The sequence below is a fragment of the Macrobrachium nipponense genome, chromosome 19, assembly GCF_015104395.2.
Source record: "Macrobrachium nipponense isolate FS-2020 chromosome 19, ASM1510439v2, whole genome shotgun sequence".
Lineage (NCBI taxonomy): Eukaryota > Metazoa > Arthropoda > Malacostraca > Decapoda > Palaemonidae > Macrobrachium > Macrobrachium nipponense.
This window is the reverse complement of record NC_061088.1, coordinates 54,711,997-54,733,086: the sequence shown is the minus strand read 5'-3', so window position 1 is coordinate 54,733,086 and position 21,090 is coordinate 54,711,997. Positions and strand designations below refer to the sequence as shown.

General features: G+C 38.3%; 1 protein-coding gene and 1 long non-coding RNA gene across 3 annotated transcripts in view; one reads left to right on the top strand and one right to left on the bottom strand.

Annotated features, from left to right (window-relative positions):
* The window catches only part of LOC135217062 (uncharacterized), a 144,214-nt gene that overhangs the window by 49,649 nt on the left and 73,475 nt on the right, over nt 1-21,090 (top strand). Inside the window, exon 1 of one of the 2 annotated variants that reach the window (XM_064252709.1) lies at nt 15,826-16,530. The exons of the other annotated variant lie outside the window; for it this stretch is intronic. Coding sequence (XP_064108779.1) covers nt 16,413-16,530 — 118 coding nt within the window. The 5' untranslated portion in view covers nt 15,826-16,412. Of the gene's footprint in view, nt 1-15,825; nt 16,531-21,090 lie in introns of those variants that run through there. 2 annotated transcript variants of the gene reach the window in all.
* LOC135217063 (uncharacterized) overlaps nt 1-21,090 on the bottom strand; it is an 89,369-nt gene that overhangs the window by 11,512 nt on the left and 56,767 nt on the right. The gene's annotated exons all lie outside the window — the stretch shown is intronic.

Genomic DNA, 21,090 nt, shown 5'->3' with positions numbered 1-21,090 from the left:
CCCCTACTATTCCTTGCACTCATTCCTTGTTCCAAACTGTTCTCCTGTTCCCATGATCTTATTATCCCGTCTCCTTCAGAGACACTTGTGATTTTTTACTGTGAAATTGGGATATTTGTGAATTCACTGTCGATGTGTTATTAGATCTGTGTTGATCATGCTAACAGCAATTTCGTTGTATTAACTTTCTATTAAATATTTGATATCTCTCGTGTTATGCAGTGTCATTAAGCATCGATTAGTCACATAGGCTTACCCTGCTTTGCAGATGCGTATAGACTATCCCCAGTGTGTGCCGTCTTCTGCAGTTCAAAGTGCCACCCAACATTTCCTACCTGTGCTATTCTTGGGAAAGTATTCCTGAGATTCCAGTGGGAGCAATCCTTGCTTACAGTGCTTTACCTAGTGTGCTGTACTTACTAGTATTATTAAGAGTTCGAGCTATGTATCCATGTACCATATTGGCACATTTGTTCTTGATATTGTACATAATATTCAGTAGTGATTTAGTGTCACAGAGCTGGTGAGAGCTCCTGTAATTTTATTCTTCTGATTACCTAATAGAATTGTACTTGTAAGTGGACATATTATGTTTACTTCAATGCTTCTTTGAGGGTAATTTTTAAAGATTTACTTAAGGTAGTTGTCGTTTCCAAACAAAAAGGTATTTCTAAAGTAGAGCCAATTCTCCCACCCCCAGATTTTACCAAAGTAAAATCATACACCCTGACCTACCCTGTGTAAAGGTAAATAGCGAAACCAAGGATTTCGCAAAATGCTAAAATTACAGGCAGAAAGCAAGAGGCACTTAGGGACATTTGACCCCCGGGGGCTAGTACTAAAACGGCGAAACTGTTTTGCCATGTTTAGTACTAGGCCCTGAGGGGATCAAATGTCCCTAAGTGCATTTATCTCTCTACCTGAAATTCCAGGCATGACGCAAAATGCCTGGTTTTGCTATTTACCTGTAACATTATATTATATATATATTTCATATAATAATAATAAAAAATAATAATCTTCATTATCAGCTCAAGGCCATATACATGGAATATGCAAAGAATAGACAATAACATACAGTCTAGATACATGAGATAACATGATGAAAAAAAATTATTAATCGGCAATATCCACACTGGCTGAGGTAGTATAAAAGATGGTAATCAAAATAATTATTAAAAAAATTTAATAGTTACAAAAATTTAATGTAACAAAACTAATGATTCTAATCACAGTAACAATGAAAAAAGGGAATATACCAGTAATAACAATAATCGTAGCAATACAATAATAATGACAGATTATGCAGATAACATTTTACAAAAACAGAGATCAAGTTGCTTAGGGAACAAACGCCTCATCTTCCCCACAATTTAGATCTTGCCTCACTACTTAGGATGCTTCATATGAGCGAATTGCTGCTGCTTCGCAGTCAGGTGATCAGACTGGACATTGTTTGCCTTACAATGAGTTTTAAATTGCCCAGGTGGTTTTCTATGAATATCTGTGTGGCGGAATGGTATCGAGGAGTGTTTGTGAGGTGTCTCAAAATGTCATTGTGGACAACAGTGATAAGTCTCATGGTCTGTCGGGCATAGTTCGTCCACAGGGAACAACCATAGATGCTGTAGCAATACGAGTGGAAGAGCAGCAGTTTCATGTCTCGGGGACAGAAGGCAAACCTTACATTTATGTTGCCAGTTGCACACAGTTTACAATGCTTCTGTTCTGTGTCTGCTGTATCTTTTAGGTCGTCCGTGATAATGCGACCCAAATATGGAAATTCGTGCACAAATTCCAGCTGATGATTTTCGAGAAAAATTTGTGGTTCTGCCACATGCTTAAGCGATCCGATTGGGAGTGAGTTTAGTTTGACATTCAAGGCATCTGTGTACGTATTAAACAGGTACGGAGAAAGAATGCCCCCTTGCCGAAGCCCGTTTAGGGAGCCAAAGGTGTACGATAATATGTTACCCCCATTTGACACAGAACTGCTGTGTGGAGAACCAGCAATATAAAATACAAATTAAATATAGAGGTGTGCCTCGTTTATGCAGCTTCAGGAAGAGCTTCAGGTAGTTTACTCTGTCAAAGGCTTTTCTTATATCTACAAAACATAAGAAAACAGGAGAAGCTGACGATATGTAATAGTTCACCAATTCTTTCAGTATGTTGATGCAGGTGTCGGTCGAGTGGTTTGCTGTAAATCCGAACTGGTTGTCAGTGGTGTGTAGAAAGGGGAGAAGTCTCACTAGAAGAACCGACTCAAGTATCTTCGACGAGAAGAACTGATTTAAGTATCTTCGACGCGATCATTGTGACTGCAATCGGCGGATAATTGTGAGGGTCAGCTGCATCCTTTAGCTTGTTTTTGATTACTGGTATCAACTGAACTAAGAGTAAGGAATTTGGAAGAAACTGGTGAATTATGCACGCATTGAATAGGGCAGCTAGCAAAGTGTAAATTATCAGATGGCAGAATTTGAAATCTTCTGCGGGAAGACCATCACAGCAGGGGGATTTGTTATTAGATAGGCTGTTTATGGCATCACTGATGTTACCTGGCATGATACGATCTGCGAAATAAAAACGAATGTTATCAGTAAGGAGGTTATCTACATCCCTTCGGGTGTCTTGATCATTTGCAATTCAGGATATTGCTGAAGTGATTGCCCCACATACCTGCAATAGCCTCGTCACCGACTGCTTCTCCTACTCTCTGTGATATCTTTTTAATTTTGGGATTTAGGGATTGAATGTCCTTCCAAAGATGAGGATAATCACGAGGTTCTAAATTTATAGACATTGCATCGGCTCTTAGTTGCTTTTCCTGTAATCTGTAGTGCTTAAGAGCAAGTTTGAACTGAGCTCTCGCCTGTCCATTAGCAATCCATAGTGTCCTTCTCTCGGGCCACCTTTTTGCCTCCACAGCACAAACATTTCTTGTGAATATGAATACAGATCTTTCACCAAGTCATTCCAGCTAGGTATATTACGAGAATTACCTTGATGAAATCTAAAGGTAGCCCTGCCGGAGGCAAGCATAGCGGAAATTATGTTCGAATAGAATTCATTCAGATCTCTCCTGTGGTTGAACTATTGACCGCAACCTGGTTTCTGTGGTCGCCCTAAAGTATCTGGTTTTCTGTTGGCTTTTAAAATCCCAGTTTACAGCTGGTGGGCGGTCAGTTAGGGGGTTCACGGTAGGGAGGGATGGGGTACTGAATGACACCTGTACAGGGATGTGATCATAGCCCGCTGCAAGATCATACCGAATATTGCAGGTGATAATAGAATCATGAAGTTGTGGAGATGTGATGCAGTGGTTCAGCCAGGAATTTGTAGTTGTTTCAGTTCTATTTTGTACATAAGAATATGAGAAGGGAGGGGAGAGCATTACAGCACTAATCTGAAGAGCATGATTTTGACCAAAGCAAGTTCGTTATAAAACTGTTTTGTTAGGTGATAATTAAGGTCCCCGATTATACAGATATGATCAGCAGGAGAATCGAGAATAATACTGTGTAAGTCACCTAAGATTATGGAGTATTGATCAAAATTATTATTTTCCTAGGACATATAAACATTAATCACTCATGTAGGTCATCACATTCACCTTATTGTCTAATGATTCGTGCCACAGGAAAGAAAGGCCTCTTTTGGGCGACCAGCTACGATTTGATCTGTAACTTGCATCAATGAAGTCGAGAAGGCTCTGAAGTCTTCATGTATTGAATGGGAGATGACAAGGTCATGTGGCCAGAGGAGCATTTCTTGCGATGCAATGATGCCTTTGAAGTTTCTGCAGAACATGTTTAGGAGAGGAATGTTCCGCTTGAGGCCAAAAACATTCCAAGAGATTATATCTAATGTATCCATGGCTACTCACGAAGATGGGAGATGAGGACACTGAACATTTGGGTGGATGGGGGTTTAGCCAAGGGGTATGGGCAGTCAGTCACTCGACGTAGGAGGTTGGGGTGTCAGTAAGTTTCCCTGGGGGTGGGGTTGGTCCCTTAATAGGATCTTGAGACTCTTATATTAGGTCTGAAATTCTCGCCTTTAAGAACATTGAGGTGTTGAAATAGGCAGGTAATCCTGTAAGCCACTTTTATGTTTACTTTAGCATGGAACTTCATGGGAGATAGGGGGATCACAGCCCGTGAGAAACTTGACTCTCTCTACTAAGGCGTCTAGTGTCATCGATGAGCGCAGATTGTGAACTGCTACATGACATCTCTTCTCAGGTTTCGGGCGAAGTGAAACATGATTGATGAGCTCCGGTTCAGTGGCCAGATGAGAGGATCTCTTCTTTTTTCTGCTTATTTGTGTCTGCCAGCTGCCAGACCCCTCATGATCACTCACATCCATTTCCACGATAGGGGGTTGGGGGCTAGGGGAGATAGGGTCGGGAGATTCACGAGGGCTAGTGATCGTCACTGAATGTCTATCCTACATCGGAGGCACTTTTGGGGGGAGAGGAGGTTGGGAATCCAACAGTCCCCTCAGAATGGTCTACAGGTGATGGAGGCACTTCGACCGAGGGAGAGAGGCCAGTTGACACCAAGGTGGGTATGGCCATCGACTGTGTGTTGCTCCCTCCTGTCTCCCGTGTTGCTGGGAGGCTAGGAAATAATGGATGCCGCATTCAAAGGAGTCTGGTGCTTTCTATACATTTGTCAAGTGACTCCTGTAACTCCTTTGATTGCATCCCGGACCTGTACGAGGTTGTTATTTGTTGCCACAGTTTTAAGACTGTCTAGGGATTCCTGTAGTCCTTTGATCACGTCCCAGATTCTTTAAAATTTATCATTTGTTTCCTCTATTTTTCCGAGTTTTTTCCAATTATTTCTGAGAGGGATTTTGCTGTTTGGAAGGCATTTTTTGCTGTGTGGTACACCGCAGGTAGGCTTAGTTCAGCAGCTCCCTTTGGAGGCAGATTGTAAAGGTCATCGGAGTAGATTTCCACCGTGCAGGTCCTTAGCTACTTGGTAATATATGATATTTTCTTGTGGGAGGGCAGGTTTTTCAAGGATCGTTCCTTGAGAATGTTTTCTGGTATCAGATCTTTGCTTTTCGTAAATGCAACATTTAATTTCCTCATCGGAGAAGACGTCACTGACAGATTGTATAGCAGACTCGATGTTGGAACAGTTCGATTGGTATTGTGTAAAGTAATGACAATTGTTCGCGAGTACAGAACTTGTGTGTGGGGCATAGGCACTGGTAGGTGCCAGGGTCACTTGCCCGATGGTTGGAGGTTGGTCAGATGATGTTTTTGTGTTAAAGGAAGGGCCAAGCACTAGCAAATACGCTGCACTCTTTTACCCATTTCCCAGGACCAACAGGCCTCTAGTAGCTGTAATTTGAAAGATTTCTAGGGCACTGATTGTAGCAGAGAGAATATTAATATATTTGAAATTGCACAACACTCTCCAGCTTACATGCCGGGTATTAAGTGGAGACACTATTAACTCATTGTCTACTATAAGAGGTATAATCACCAAGGGCGAAAAACCCTTCTTTTTTGTAAAGAAACGCGAGAGAGGCCTCCAACACGTCCGCACCCATCCCTGCACACACTAGATATATATATATATATATATATATATATATATATAATATATATATATATATATATATATATATATATATATATATATATATATATTATATATATCTTTCTCTGTCTCTCTCTCTCTCTCTCTCTCTCTCTCTCTCTCTCTCTCTCTCTCTTATATATATATATATATATATATATATATATATATATATATATCTATATATATATATATATATATATATATATATATATATATATATATATATATATATATATATATATATATAATGATAATGTTAAAGAAGATCAAGGGCAGGAACATGAAGAGATTCACATTATCCTTTAATCCTACGTTTCGTGACAACATCGCCACATCTTCAGGGATTTTTCTACAAAATAAAGTATAAAATGTTAACATAAAATAAGAGCTGATCACAAGATCCAATAGTTGAAAAGTAAAAACAGTTTAATGGTAAAATTACAACTATCATACATACTTAAATTACATGCACACTTGATTAAAACAGACCAGAAATACCAAACAACTTACAAATGACGAGAAGAATATTTAAAAATTAAAGCTAAATTTACACCAAAGATAAAAGTAATAACAAATATCATAAAAAGTAAAAGTCATATATTCACAAAACCACAGCCAAAAACAGCTCAACACTTAACCAACCTTTCAGCATCAAAGATAAAAACACACTAAAAGTAAACAACGTTCAAGAGGCACAAGGAATGACAGAATAATTAGGCTAAAAACAATGGGGACAGCAGAGGAATGGTTGTTTAACGTTGGAACTCGTAGTTTGATGTTCAGAGTTTTCCAAAATCAACAGTTCGTTGGGTTCCCTTGTTTGGCCAATAATTTTAAAATCTTCGTAATTGACTGTGGCTTTACATTTATATATATATATATATTATATATATATATATATATATATATATATATATATATATATATAGAGAGAGAGAGAGAGAGAGAGAGAGAGAGAGAGAGAGAGATGAGAGAGAGAGAGAGAGAATTTTTCAGCATAAATACAAAAAAGCATCTTGTGAATGATTTTGACCATTCCAGTGTGCTCTCTGGGTCTCTTTGCTATGAAGGCTTCCGATGAACCAGAAGATCACAGATGTGGCCATTTGATTAAATGTTTATCGGTAGGGAATCCTTATAGACTAGTAACAGCTTACACATCTGCTTTTCTGGTAAGACATTTGTCTGTGAAGTCATGATAACATGACTAATGTTCTAATTAGTTTTCCTTGAGGACTTGTGGCACAAAGACAAAAGTCATCGCCACCGAAAAATGTGTAATTAAAATCAACTAGTTTTCAGTAAAAGAAAACGATTGATATGGCTATTTGTCTATCCATCCGCACTTTTTCTGTTCACCCTCACATCTTAAAAATTACTGAGGCTAGAGGGTTGAAAATTGGCATGTTGATCATCCACCCTCCAATCATCAAACATACCAAATTGCAGCTCTCTCGCATGAGTAGTTCTTGCTTTATTTATAGTTAAATTTACCCATGATCATAGGTGCCAACAACACAGGCCAGCATCGGGCCGTGAATGAAAGTTTCATGGGCCACGGCTGAGAGTTTCATACAGCATTATACAATGTACAGAAAACTCGGCTGCGTTGAAGAGACTTGTTCACATCTCCTACTCGTTTCTTATTGAAAAAGGTTACATAGAGAAATGCCCTCCCTAGCTAAACAAGAACTTCCTATGTATAGACCACTGATACAGATCCACTGATAACAATCCCCTTTGTTATTCATCAAGCCTGTTTACGTGACGTAGCTCTTGACAACTCTGTCTTTCCATTTATCTATCTTGCCAGTCTTTCTGTGGCCCGCGTAAAAAAATATTCTTGAAAGGACCTTCCCGTTTTCTATGAGGACCGAGTAAGGAAGGAGCCTTCCTCGCACAGCAAACACTAGGGCGGGATGTCCAACCTTTTAATTTGATGGGCCGCATTGCAAACTTAAATATTTAACTGGGCCGCAAAACCCCAGAAATTCTGAATACATTTTAATGAAAAATGACAGTATAAAACAAAACCATGTGAATACACTTTATTACAACATTGTAAATATTGTAATGTTTTTATGTAGCTATACATAGAAAAAAAACCATTAAATTTAATTAACCAATATTAATTCAATGAGACTTTTGACTTTGTCTTCCAGAATTTAATGAAAAATGACAATATAAAACAAAACCATGTGAATACACTTTATTACAATATTGTAATTATTATGATGTTTATATGTAGCTATACATAGAAAAAACATTAAATTTAATTGACCAATATTAATTCAATGAGACTTTTGACTTTGTCTTCCAGAATTTTATGGAAAATGACAATACAAAACAAAACCATGTGAATACACTTTATTACAACATTGTAATTATTGTAATGTTTATATGTAGCTATACATAGAAAAAACATTAAATTTAATTAACCAATATTAATTCAATGAGACTTTTGACTTTGTCTTCTAGAATTTAATGAAAAATGACAATATAAAACAAAACCATGTGAATACACTTTATTACAACATTGTAAATATTGTAATGTTTATATGTAGCTATACATAGAAAATAACCCATTAAATTTAATTAATCAATATTAATTCAATAAGACTTTTGACTTTGTCTTCCAGAATTTAATGAAAAATTACAATATAAAACACACTTTATTACAACATTGTAAATATTGTAATTTTTATATGTAGCTATACATATAAAATAACCCATTAAATTTAATTAACCAATATTAATTCAATGAGACTTTTGACTTTGTCTTCCAGCCATAATGTTTTCAATATTTGCATCGAAGGATGTATTCTTAATTATAAGAATGTTTGCTAAATGTCTGTCAGTCAACCTATTTCTTTCTGCAGTTGTAATGTTTTTCATGCTGGAAAAAACTGCTCGCAAGAGTATGTACTTCCCCACATACATAATAATTTTCTAGATAATTTTATAATTTGATTGAATTCATTTAGAGAATGCAATTTCTTATAAAATAAAGGAAGTGTGTGCTCTCTTTGGAAAGTTTTTAAACCTTCCCGACTTTGCAGCTCAATCAGTTCAAGTTGGTACTCACTACATTATAAATTTGCTACAAACTTTTTTTTTTTTAATGAGAGTCGATAGTGGGCCGCATCCAAACACTGAGTGGGCCGCAATGCGGACTAGGCTCATTTGCTTCCTACCAATTCACTCATTTCCTTTTTAATGCTTTCTCAATGGGACTGCTCACTTACAAGTCAGAGGTTGTACTCATCTCTCATCTGCATAATGAAGTTTCCTTTGTATCATTAAGTGAATAATAATAATAATAATAATAATAATAATAATAATACAGCCTCATGTTAGTATATGCTGGAATAATAATAATGAATAATAATAATAATAATAATAATAATAATAATAATAATATAATAATAATAATAAGTAATAATAATTGATAACAATAATAATAATAATAATAATAATAATAATAATAATAATAATAATAATAATAATAATTACGGACAGACTATACATAACACGAAAGGAAGGAGGGAGAGGACTACTAAGTATAGAGGACTGCGTCAACATCGAGAACAGAGCACTGGGGCAATATCTGAAAACCAGTGAAGACGAGTGGCTCAAGAGTGCATGGGAAGAAGGACTAATAAAAGTAGACGAAGACCCAGAAATATACAGACAGGAGAATGACAAACAGAACAGAGGACTGGCACAACAAACCAATGCACGGACAATACATGAGACAGACTAAAGAACTAGCCAACGATGACACATGGCTATGGCTACAAAGGGGAGAGCTCAAGAAGGAAACTGAAGGAATGATAACAGCGGCACAAGATCAGGCCCTAAGAACCAGATATGTTCAAAGAACGATAGACGGAAATAACATCTCTCCCATATGTAGGAAGCGCAATACGAAAAATGAAACCATAAACCACATATCAAGCAAATGCCCAGCACTTGCACAGAACCAGTACAAAAAGAGGCATGATTCAGTGGCAAAAGCCCTCCACTGGAACCTGTGCAAGAAACATCAGCTACCTTGCAGTAATAAGTGGTATGAGCACCAACCTGAGGGAGTGATAGAAAACGATCACGCAAAGATCCTCTGGGACTATGGTATCAGAACAGATAGGGTGATACATGCAAATAGACCAGATGTGACGTTGATTGACAAAGCTAAGAAGAAAGTATCACTCATTGATGTCGCAATACCATGGGACACCAGAGTTGAAGAGAAAGAGAGGGAAAAAATGGATAAGTATCAAGATCTGAAAATAGAAATAAGAAGGATATGGGATATGCCAGTGGAAATTGTACCCATAATCATAGGAGCACTAGGCACGATCCCAAGATCCCTGAAAAGGAATCTAGAAAAACTAGAGGCTGTAGTAGCTCCAGGACTCATGCAGAAGAGTGTGATCCTAGAAAAGGCACACATAGTAAGAAAAGTGATGGACTCCTAAGGGGGCAGGATGCAACCCGGAACCCCACACTATAAATACCACCCAGTCGAATTGGAGGACTTTGATAAACCAAAAAAAAAAAAACAATAATAATAATAATAATAATAATAATAATAATAATAATAATGACATATGGATCACATTACGTAATAACTAGAACACATTCTTCCGCTAAGTCAAGACAGGTTCATGAAGTATTGTGAAAACAGTCAGAATGAATCATGAGTTGGCAGAAATCGCTGTTTCAGATGACCCACAAGATGTGAAATCAGAACCTTAGCGCCGCTTTCGATAATCTTTCCACGCTTCCGACAGACACTATATTCGGATACATTCTCTCATTATCTAAATCAACTACCTCCGAAAGGTTTATGGAATGGAATATAAAAGTGAGGGTAAAGGGCATGTGCTGAGACCTATGAGGTCATTCAGTACTGAAAGGGAAATTGAGAGTAGAAAGGTTTTCAGGGTGCAAAAGGAAGCAAACTTTGCAGTTGCACCGTGACGGCGCTACCCTCCTACAGCTAGGGCCACAAGGCTTATGAAGCTTGCTTTTACACGAGAGAGAGAGAGAGAGAGAGAGAGAGAGAGAGAGAGAGAGAGAGATGACAAATCAGAAACTCCTCAAACGTCTTCAGATGGGAAATATGAAAATTTTGCGTCCCTCTATTTCCGAAAACGACATGTTGGCGCAGAGGAGCACGTTGCCGGCTTAGGACAAGGACCCCGCCCGAAAATACGCTTTGATTCACTCTATTTTCCGAGTAGCGCCGCGGGATCTGCGCCAAATAAAAACTTGCGCCTTCATCTGGCAAAACAATATATTGTCTTTCATCTGTTGGAAACGCCGGGAGGCATCTTCTCATAGTCGCCCGTGACCGTCTGCTGGGGGTTGCGGCCACCTATGCAGACCTGGTTGGTTGCGGGATGCGAGCCAACGTCGCACGGGCGGCCTTGGCACATATTTTGCAGTTCATCAGTACCAGGAGAACTTATGTAAGTGGTCCTCCTGAGCAGTACCTTCGGCGTCCCGTCAACTCTCGGCTGCTGATGACGCTAAATTGATGGTGTGGAAACTATCTGTTTGATACGCGGCCCAAGAAAATTTAACAACGGCCTGTTGGTGGCCTATCCTATATCGTTGCCAGCGCACGATTATGGATAACGTTAACCTTAAATAGATTAAAAACTACTGAGACTAGAGCGCTGCAATTTGGTATGTTTCATGATTGGAGGGTGGATGATCAGCACACCAATTTGTAGCCCTCTAGCCTCTTTACCTTTAAGATCTGAGAGCGGACAGAACAGCTTTCTTTTACTGAAAACTAAAAATGCGACACAAAACACACAATGGGTCAATGGGACCTTGTCTTCAAGAGTTTGGGGAAGTTCGCCAACGATGCTAACTACCCGATATGTTCTCAATTTGTTTTTCGTCACACCAGGTCCGAGTCGTTGTCGACGTGAATCAGTTGGCATCAGCTTTTGGGTTTCAATTCCTTACGGGGAGAGAGAGAGAGAGAGAGAGAGAGAGAGAGAGAGAGAGAGAGAGAGAGAGAGAGAATATGTAGAATATTTATGGGTTAAAACCAAAAACGTTTCATGATAAGTTTACTATTAAGAATTCTATTCGCTGTTACGTCTAATTTTTTGGGAATAGTTGCACTTCATTTAAAACAAATAAATAAAAACCGTAATCATGCTCACCCAAACATATAGTATACAAATGGAAGATCGCGATCAGGCCTCTGTGAGGTCTACCGAGAAATGGTGATTTTACTGAATACTTTCACTTGTTCTCTCTCATTCGTAGCCAAAGCTGTTAATTTAGCCCGTGGCTCATTAGAGCTCCCTTTTACAAACGATTCCAGTAAAATTTGGCACAAGATGTACTTGAACAACTTTAGGACTTTTTTTTTTTTCCTTGTACCGAATGTTGACATGCATTGTAACTCTCTTGAATTCTCCGTTGGAGTCAAAATATAGAATTATGAACAGAAAAAAACCACAAGTTCGGAGATTATCGGACAACATACCACAAACGTTTTAGAGAAGTTTTTGCGCTGCAGGAGAGATGCCCAGTCTCGGCCTGTTTGGGAAGTGTTTACCGAACGAGTTCCATCCTTCGACTTGAATTCCTCCTCCTTCACCACACTGACAGGCTGAGGTGTCGGTGTGGCGCTGTCACCGGGCTCCTACCTGTAGTCTGCTTAGTGATGCCAATTCCCATCGAACAGATCAAAGATTTTAGGGAGATGGCTTTCTGCCTGACACAGATTTCTTGAACAATTCATAGCTCGGATTAGCTAACGTCTGCGTGCCGGTGTCAGTATCAGATTAGGGATTGGATTAACACACATATTTTGTTTTCAAGGATAACTTCGTAATAATCACCTCAAACAGAGTATAAATATGTGAAGCATTTTGTTCAGCTCCGAAATATTTCATGTATAATTAAATCTGAAGATACCCATCAAAGGAAGCTGTTTCGGTTTCACGGGCCCACTACTGTCCTATGTTTGCCCTTAATTAATCGACATGGTTACTCGTTTGAAGCAACATTCTTTACTTTTCATAAGAAACTTAATGGAATAGGTAATCAAATGCCCCTTTTTGTCACAGAATTTACATCACGAAGGAAGTGATACATCTGTTTCCTAAAACACGAAGGTTAAAAAAACAAAAGCAGCAGGAAGTAAATTCCAAACCTTGGAGAGAGAGAGAGAGAGAGAGAGAGAGAGAGGAGAGAGAGAGAGAGAATTAGTTACTGAATCATGTGACCCAAGGATTACCGATTTCAATGAGTAAATGCGTAAACAGGATAGTCTGCATGAGAGAGAGAGAGAGAGAGAGAGAGAGAGAGAGAGAGAGAGAGAGAGAGAGAGAGAATCAATAAAAATGAATAGCCCTAGATTCAGTCCTGTTATGGATGAGGAAAAAGGCGCCTTAAATACGAGCACAATGGCCCAGACAGGGAAAAGTCCAGCAGAGTTCTAAGAGTGAGATGAGGAGAAGAATTGAAGGCGTCCCAAAAGAGATCCAAGTTTTGTAGAGAGATTTTCCATTTTCACTCTGATCTATTCAGGGTCAGTTAGAAGCATCATGGACACCGAAAACCCTGACAGACTTGAGGTTCCTTGAAAATTTCACTACAAAATAACTAAAGAATTGACAAGAAGCGACGCAAACAGGGAGGCATGAATTTGACCAATGTCATCTCCATTAGCGTATACTCATTTCTTTGCTCTGATAACTCCCACTAACATGACCCACCCTGAGACCTTTTGACTCGATAATTAACCTTCATTACGCCTTTGTTTTCCTCAAAACAAATAGAAATAGTGGTAATATACAGTAATAACAATGATGATAGTATTAGTATTCTTAGTAGCAGCAGCAGCTGTAGTACAGCAAGTTACCATTAAATAGCAAACCATGACCAATATAGAATATCCCTAATCGAAGGTTCGGTCTGTAAAAGGATCATGTTCCAGGTTATTCTACAATTCTAACAGAATATACCGGACATAAAATATCAGAAATGTCATTTTAGTTCTCCCACTGCACAAAATACACAAGTGTATCCATACATTTCTTTTAGTGTATAACAACCCACTTGTTGCTGACCTCCTTTGTTTTTAGTCATATGACTCCTCCAACGGTCTACTCTATAGTTCCTCGCTGGACGAGTGGTTCTCGCGCTCGGCTGCCAATCCGGTGGTCCGAAATTCGACTCCCGGCTCGGCCATTGTGATAGAAATTCATTTCTCGATATAGTGTGGTTCGGATCCCACAATAAGCTGTAGGTCCCGTTGCTAGGTGACCAATTGGTTCCTAGCCACGTAAAAATATCAATCCTTCAGGCCAGCCCTAGGAGAGCTGTTAATCAGCTCAGTGGTCTGGTAAAACTAAGATATACTTAACTTACTCAGTGGTTCTCAAATGTTTTAGCATCGTTACCCCCGATAGTGTGCAATGGTGTGATGTGTCACCGCCACACACCTACCCCGCCTGTGGTCTTCCTCTTCGATCAGTTACGTGGCGTTGTAATATTGCACTTTTTTATGAAATTAATTTATTTGACCTTTACTCAAGTCTTAAGAAATAAAGTATTTAAATTTTTGTGTCTAAAATCTACATTCGTTAATTTTAAATTAGTTATTTCTTACGACTTAAGAAAAAGTCAAATTAATTTCTTAAGTATAAAGAAAACGGATGTTGGGGTGTAACTTTCATAATTATGATAAAAATGAATGTATTTATCTCTGTATTATTTATTCATTCATTAATTTTTCTATTCATTTCTCTATTATCATTATTTATAATTTTTCTGACATTTACTCCAAAGAACTATTGCTTTTAGAAAGCCTCGTTTGGTCACAGAAACGGATTCATTACACCCACGGTGGCAATTATCCTTAGCATGAGACCCTCTTGTCAGCGCGAAGTAGTCTGCCTGCCAGTTTACTCATTTTAGTGTCACTTTAAAGCCGATTAGTAGAAATCTGACCCAACATATTCTGAAAAGCTAAATCATACAAAGAAATCGGCAATGTGATAAGGAGAAGTTAAAGTGTCCGTACTTGATCACTTAAAAAATGGCTGAAATATATGTGGGCTTATTATGGCTCATATTTTTTACACGGGCTAAAAACTTGAATGGCCTTCCATGGCCTAGATAACATGAAGTCTAAAGCCATTGGCTACAGCAGCCACGGTGCACTAAAACATGAAGAAAAGTGAAAACCTTTTATGATTCGTTATTCGATCAGTCACATAGAGTTGATTTTTGCGTTACAATTTCATAGCTTCGTTTTAAAGCAGAATAGTTACCATGCATCACAATACGTTCATATTATAAAGGGCGTAAAAAGGATACGTTGCCGTTAACCGAATGAAACTATCTGTATTTTGCATTAGAAAAAATATTCGTCAAAATGATAGTTATAACGATAAATTCACTTATTGCAAAGTGTAAAAATGCTACAGCTTTCCTTTGCAATGCTACAAAACTGTCATGGAAAACAGGAAAGGCTTGTAAATAGTTTTTGGCATATGCCTCTCTTGTACTCATAAATAAAACTGACCTTCTGGTAAGAGTACCTTTCTCATATTTGAAAGGATTCGTCATGCACTGACACTCAGGTGTTTATGATTAGATCTAGACATATCTATATGTTATTGACTTTTTTACGCGTACTTTCTTTAGAAATTTAGATACAAATATTCTAAAAACAGTGCATGGATTGGGAAACGAAGGGCCACTAAAATCCAAGTTATTTTTACCGTAAAGATGAAAGGCCTCGTGCATCGAGTCCATTACTATGATGTTTTGAGCCTTTAAAAACTACATTTAATATATATATATATATATAATATATATATATAATATATATATATATACGTGTGTGTGTGTGTGTGTGTGTATTACATATGCCACTTATCAACCGATTAACTCCAGGGCAGTATTTCATATATTCTAAACATATGGCAACAATGATTATTAATATTCCATTGCAACAACTCAAGAAAGAAGGACAGCAGAGATGAAGGTGTCTTTTGAAGTCTTAAAACTGAACACCCGCTACGAGTAGGTGGAGTCAGTCTCGTGTTGCTATGAGAACGGTAGAAACCGGTTCCTCCTGCCAAAATTTACGGAGCACGTGTGGCCACCGTACGAGAAGGCACTTAGGAAAGTCACCCCCTAACAAAGAAAACGCGCTTCTCGTGTTTTGGATGCGAGCAGAGTGAGGGAGGAGACGGTCTTGTCTCTCAACTTCTGTCTGTAGTTAGCAGTCTACCTGCGAAGACTTGGCATGCGCAGTTGAACAGCCTCAGTAGTCGAGCGTGGCTTGGAGGTCTTGCGATAAGACCCTCCCATCTGAACAAGTGCAATTCCGATAAACCCTCGACTGCGGTCGCTTGGATCTACCGACAAATTTGTTTGATTTTGATTCAAATCTGAAATCCAATTTCGTAATCGCAATTATGGTGAGATTTTATTAAGACTATTGGTACTATATTTTGAGTCAAGACAACATTCACAAATATCTGTTATAGTGATAAAAAACAATACTCTGGGTACACAAAACAGTTATTGCGACTACCGTTTTCTATAAAAAAGAAAAAAATTATTTCTGACACTGACATTTTCAATTGTAAAAATTATCTAAGAATCGAGAATGACGGAGTAATCTCGACGAATTCTGACTGAAGGCTGAAGGAAATCATAACAGGATCACCCGTTGACTTATTCGACGAGAAAATAGGGATTAAAAACAACCCGATTTTTTCTTTATGGAAAAATCACGCACGGACGCAAACCGGCGCCATGACGGAAGGCAAATCTACGACATACTTGGCTCTTCCACTGGGAGACATCCCTCGCAACCTCTCCATGCCCCTGATCAACGAAAACAACTTTTCCCTCCTCAGAACCACTAAACCAGGTAGGTAAGGAGGCTGGACCAGTCATCTGAATATCAAGTACGATCCCACTGCATAAGAATATTGTTGTCTATTTTTCTTATATTTTCAACAACTGTCCAATTCCCCCGAACAGTAGAAGGCTTCAGAGAGAGAGAGAGAGAGAGAGAGAGAGAGAGAGAGAGAGAGAGAGAGAGAGAGAAATGCTTATAATCTCTCATAAAAGACTAAACTACATAATGGAAGGACTTTAATGACGGCAATAAAATAGCACGAGACAGGGCAGAAATGACTTTGACGTGGCAAATAAAGCTGCAAGGGGCAAGGTCATATTAGCACGTGTGAAAATGGAAATTAATCTCGTAAGAGAACTCGACGAAATCAACAAAAGGGCAGGAAAGGAGCAGGGGTTGTGTGTGTGTGTGTGGGGGGGGGGGGGGGGTGAAAGAAACTCAACGTGTGGGGTCAGGTCAGACTTTCTTTTTTACGCACCTGTAGGCTACTCCTAAAATCCAATCAGTTATCTGGTCTTTTCTGAAACTGTTCAAATATGGTTCCTAATCATCTAGTGACCTCTGAATTTCTAGAAGGCAATTCCTTGTCGTCCGCTTTTCAGAACCTGATGAAACCAAGATTGTGATGTGATCGTTTTGTTTCTTTTGAACCTGTTAAAATGCAAGTTACCAAAATGGATCTTTCCTAGAGAGTGGACGCCCAAGGGTTTTCGGGGATCGTTATCTGGCGCTAATATTTCTTTAGTCTTTTGTTTATGTATTGACGTTGGCTACATACTGGGTTAAAATTTTACCCCTGGAGTCACTACCTAGGAAAGATCCCCAGAAAGTAACTAACTGGCTGGTTTCATCTACACATGCTAAAACACAGGTCCTAAAACATTTGACGAGTCCTCTTCGTAAGTCGCTAAAACACAGTTCCATACTATTTATCTTTACCGAAGCTGTCGAGAGTTCCTCTTATGCAATCAATTGTCTGGTTTCATCTAAACTTAATTAAGACTTAGTTCCTGATTCCCTGTTTTCTGACAACGTTAAGACACAGATCCTGAAACTAATATTAACGTCCTTTCGTTTAAACCTGTTAAAATATTGTCTTATTAAAACACAATTCCTTATCGTTGATTCTGAAACTGTTAAATCGATTCCTTAAGTGTCATCAGTCGTCTAGTTTCTTCTGAACCTGTCCAAGTATAGTTCCACAAACATAAATGTATGGTATCTTATTAATTTATTTAAATACAGTTCCTTATCGCCACTTTTTGTGAACCTGTTAACAGATAATGAAATACAATCTTTTTTATCGCCTGTTAAAATACAGTCTCTAAAACGTGAGTGTCCTTTCTTCTGGACATTCACTTCCAAAATGTCACTGTCTGCTCTCTTCTGGATCTGCTAAAATAAAGTTCCAGAAACATGATGGTGTGGTTTCTTCTGAACCTATTAAAACACAACAACAAAAATATATTCGTCTTGTATCTTTTGAACCTGTTACAATGGCTCCCAAATTGTTACTATCTCACTACAGGGCTGCAGTCTCGACGCAAATTCTGTAGCAAAAAAAAAAAAAATAATAATAATAAATATCAAATAAACTGAAAGCAAGGAAAAGCATTTTGTTCTCTATAGCCTCTGCAACCTGCAATTGAAGCTACAACGACTTGCAATCGATCATCGATAATTAACCACAGTCATGATACGACGCACTAAGGAAATTGTTTTAGTTGTAGCGGAAGCAACAACAATGTAGTATATAAAAGTAATGAACGTAGTTTGGTTGGATAGTAACATAGATACAGTCTACAATTTGTATGACTCACGGTAAAAATATTTCTAAATGTCTGTCAAGACGCCACCACCGATTTAATTAACTACAACACTACACTAAATCGACATAATGAGCCTCCAAAGGGGGATATAGCTACAACTTAACAGAAAACATATTGCAACCACTTGAAGGGTGAATGTTACGATTAAATCATTATTAATATTTGGATACATGCATAGCATCATATATATATAATTATATATATATATATATATATATATATATATATATATATATATGTGTGTGTGTGTGTGTGTGTGTGTACACAGTAACACAAGACGAAGACGAAGCGAGAAAGTAAAGGGGTTATGACTATGTGACTCTAATACGTTGATAAAAATCTGTATTTGTTTTATATAAAAAAAAAAAATTACCAGAATAACGAAAAATATACAAAACACTAACAAAGTTTTAACTATATTCTAGCCCTTGTTGGAAACACATATTACTATTAAGATTAATGTTTTGTTAAAAATAACTGCTGCTTCAGCACTATTAATCTTGTAGAGAGTCTTCTCTATCTTTCTGATGACGGCTTTCTCGTTGTTGCTTAGACTGGCGAGCAACGCACCAAAGGGCATGGTAAAATTCGGTTGAGTCATTTGATTTATTATTACTTATACAATCCTCTCTCTCTCTCTCTCTCTCTCTCTTCTCTCTCTCTCTCTTCTCTCTAACGCGACGTTTCCTCCTGATCGACAGGACATTATCAAGCGATAACTGCTGAGGGACTGAATTCCAGTGGCGAGTCCATCTCCTTTTAGATTAATGTTATCCTTATAAATGTCATTACTATTAATGGCATAAATACATCAAGATATTTCAAGGGCACACTAGGAATGATGCCCCAAACAAGGCACAACCTCAGGCCCTCTGTCAGCTTGATATCATTTTGGTATCTCGGTCCACTCGAACATTTACAGTACGAAGCTTTGTACGACTTCTACTTCGACGCTATTTAAACCAAGTAATAAATGCGCCCAAGTTTCTTTGGCGTAGAATGTTGTACGAGCCGTAGCCCATAAAACTTTCACTCACGGCCCGGTGGTGGCCAGTCTATAGCGTTGCCAGACGTACGATCATGGGTAACTTTAACATTAAATAATATCAAAACTACTGCAGCTAGAAGGCTGCACTTTGGTGGGTTTAGTTTGATGATTGGAGGATGGATGATCACATATCAATTTGCAGCCCTCTAGCCTCAGTAGTTTTTAAGATCTGAGGGAGAACGGACAGACAAAGCCATCTCTACAGTTTTCTCCTACAGAACACTAAAAACGCTGCTTTTTAAATGGAGTAATCTTGCACTTCCTCTTCGCATCTTACTCTTACAGAGAGAGAGAGAGAGAGAGAGAGAGAGAGAGAGAGAGAAACTAAACAAAACCAGGATATGTTTGTCCACAAGAGCAGCCTCTTGCTCTGCAGGGCAAGATAATGAAAAAACGATCATCAAAAAAAGTTGTGTGGATGAACTAGACCCTGTGAACTGGTGACGCAGTTAGGCTCTACTTATTTAGAAGACTGAAATTATTCCTGCTAACATACAATTCGGAGAGAAATACACACTGGAGGCGTGAAATATATTGCATGAACACAAACGCGGTTGGCACTTTGCGCAACAAGCACTTTCTCACGGGAAGAAAAAATGAGAGCTAGACATTGCTTAAACTTTACATATTTTAGTGTCTTCAAACACACACACACACACGCACACACAAAAATGATCGTCTGTATTATGTAAAATATAATAACTTAGTAGGCATAATGTAAACACATCGTGCATAGTATATATTCAAATGTGCAATTGATTGACATTGTTATTAACATGTGATTTATGGTAGAAGAAAAGCTTTGGAAACCTTATTTCGAAAGTCAAGTGTTAATCCCTGAAAACTGACATATGTTATCTTTTTGCTTTACTTAGTAAGCAATTTTTGAAGCGGTGTAGCAAGCAAGCAAGCAAGAAGCAAGTACACGCCAGAAAGAGGCTGGGACTTAAAGGAAACCTGATTATCTGCACCAAAGTATTTGCACTTGTGACGTCAAACCTAGAAGAAAAATGTTTGACATTCAAGTTAGGTCACTCCCAGACTTATGACTGTAGTGCATACAACCGGAGTTACAAAATGTACCTTAGCTCCAACAGTTATAAATAGCAAATGCCTCCCCCCCCCCCCCCCCGCCCCCCCCGACTGGAACTCAGAAAAAAAAGGGGGATATGGCAGCACGGAGCGACGTGAATGGTGTTATTTTACAAAACGATTTGAGTGGACAGCTGTTAAAAACATGACGAAATAGATGAAATCGTCTTTAAAAACCTTACAACCGAAATGGCGTCTACAGACCAACTGAACGGGTCTAGTCTACCAGTATTAATGACGTTAAAATCAAAACCTCGATTATTCAAATGGAGGAAAACTCTGCTTTCTGAATATACAACCGAACAATAATTCATTCTTCCAAACGGAACTGTTACAACAAGGAAAGTTAAAAGCGCTTAGGAAACTCGAAGACAAAAGAGAGTTCCAAAGCTTGGCAGCAGAACGAGAGAATCATTGAACGATAATTCCGAGGATAGCTGATTTGCACAAATGTGGAAAAATAATTCCGATCTGAAAACACTACGAGCACAATACAATATGAACCATAAAGTGAGCTGAAGTGTTATTTACTTGTGGAAGGTTATTTTTATCATAATTGGAGTCGCAGCAAGATTGCAGATGACTACAATCAAAGCCGAG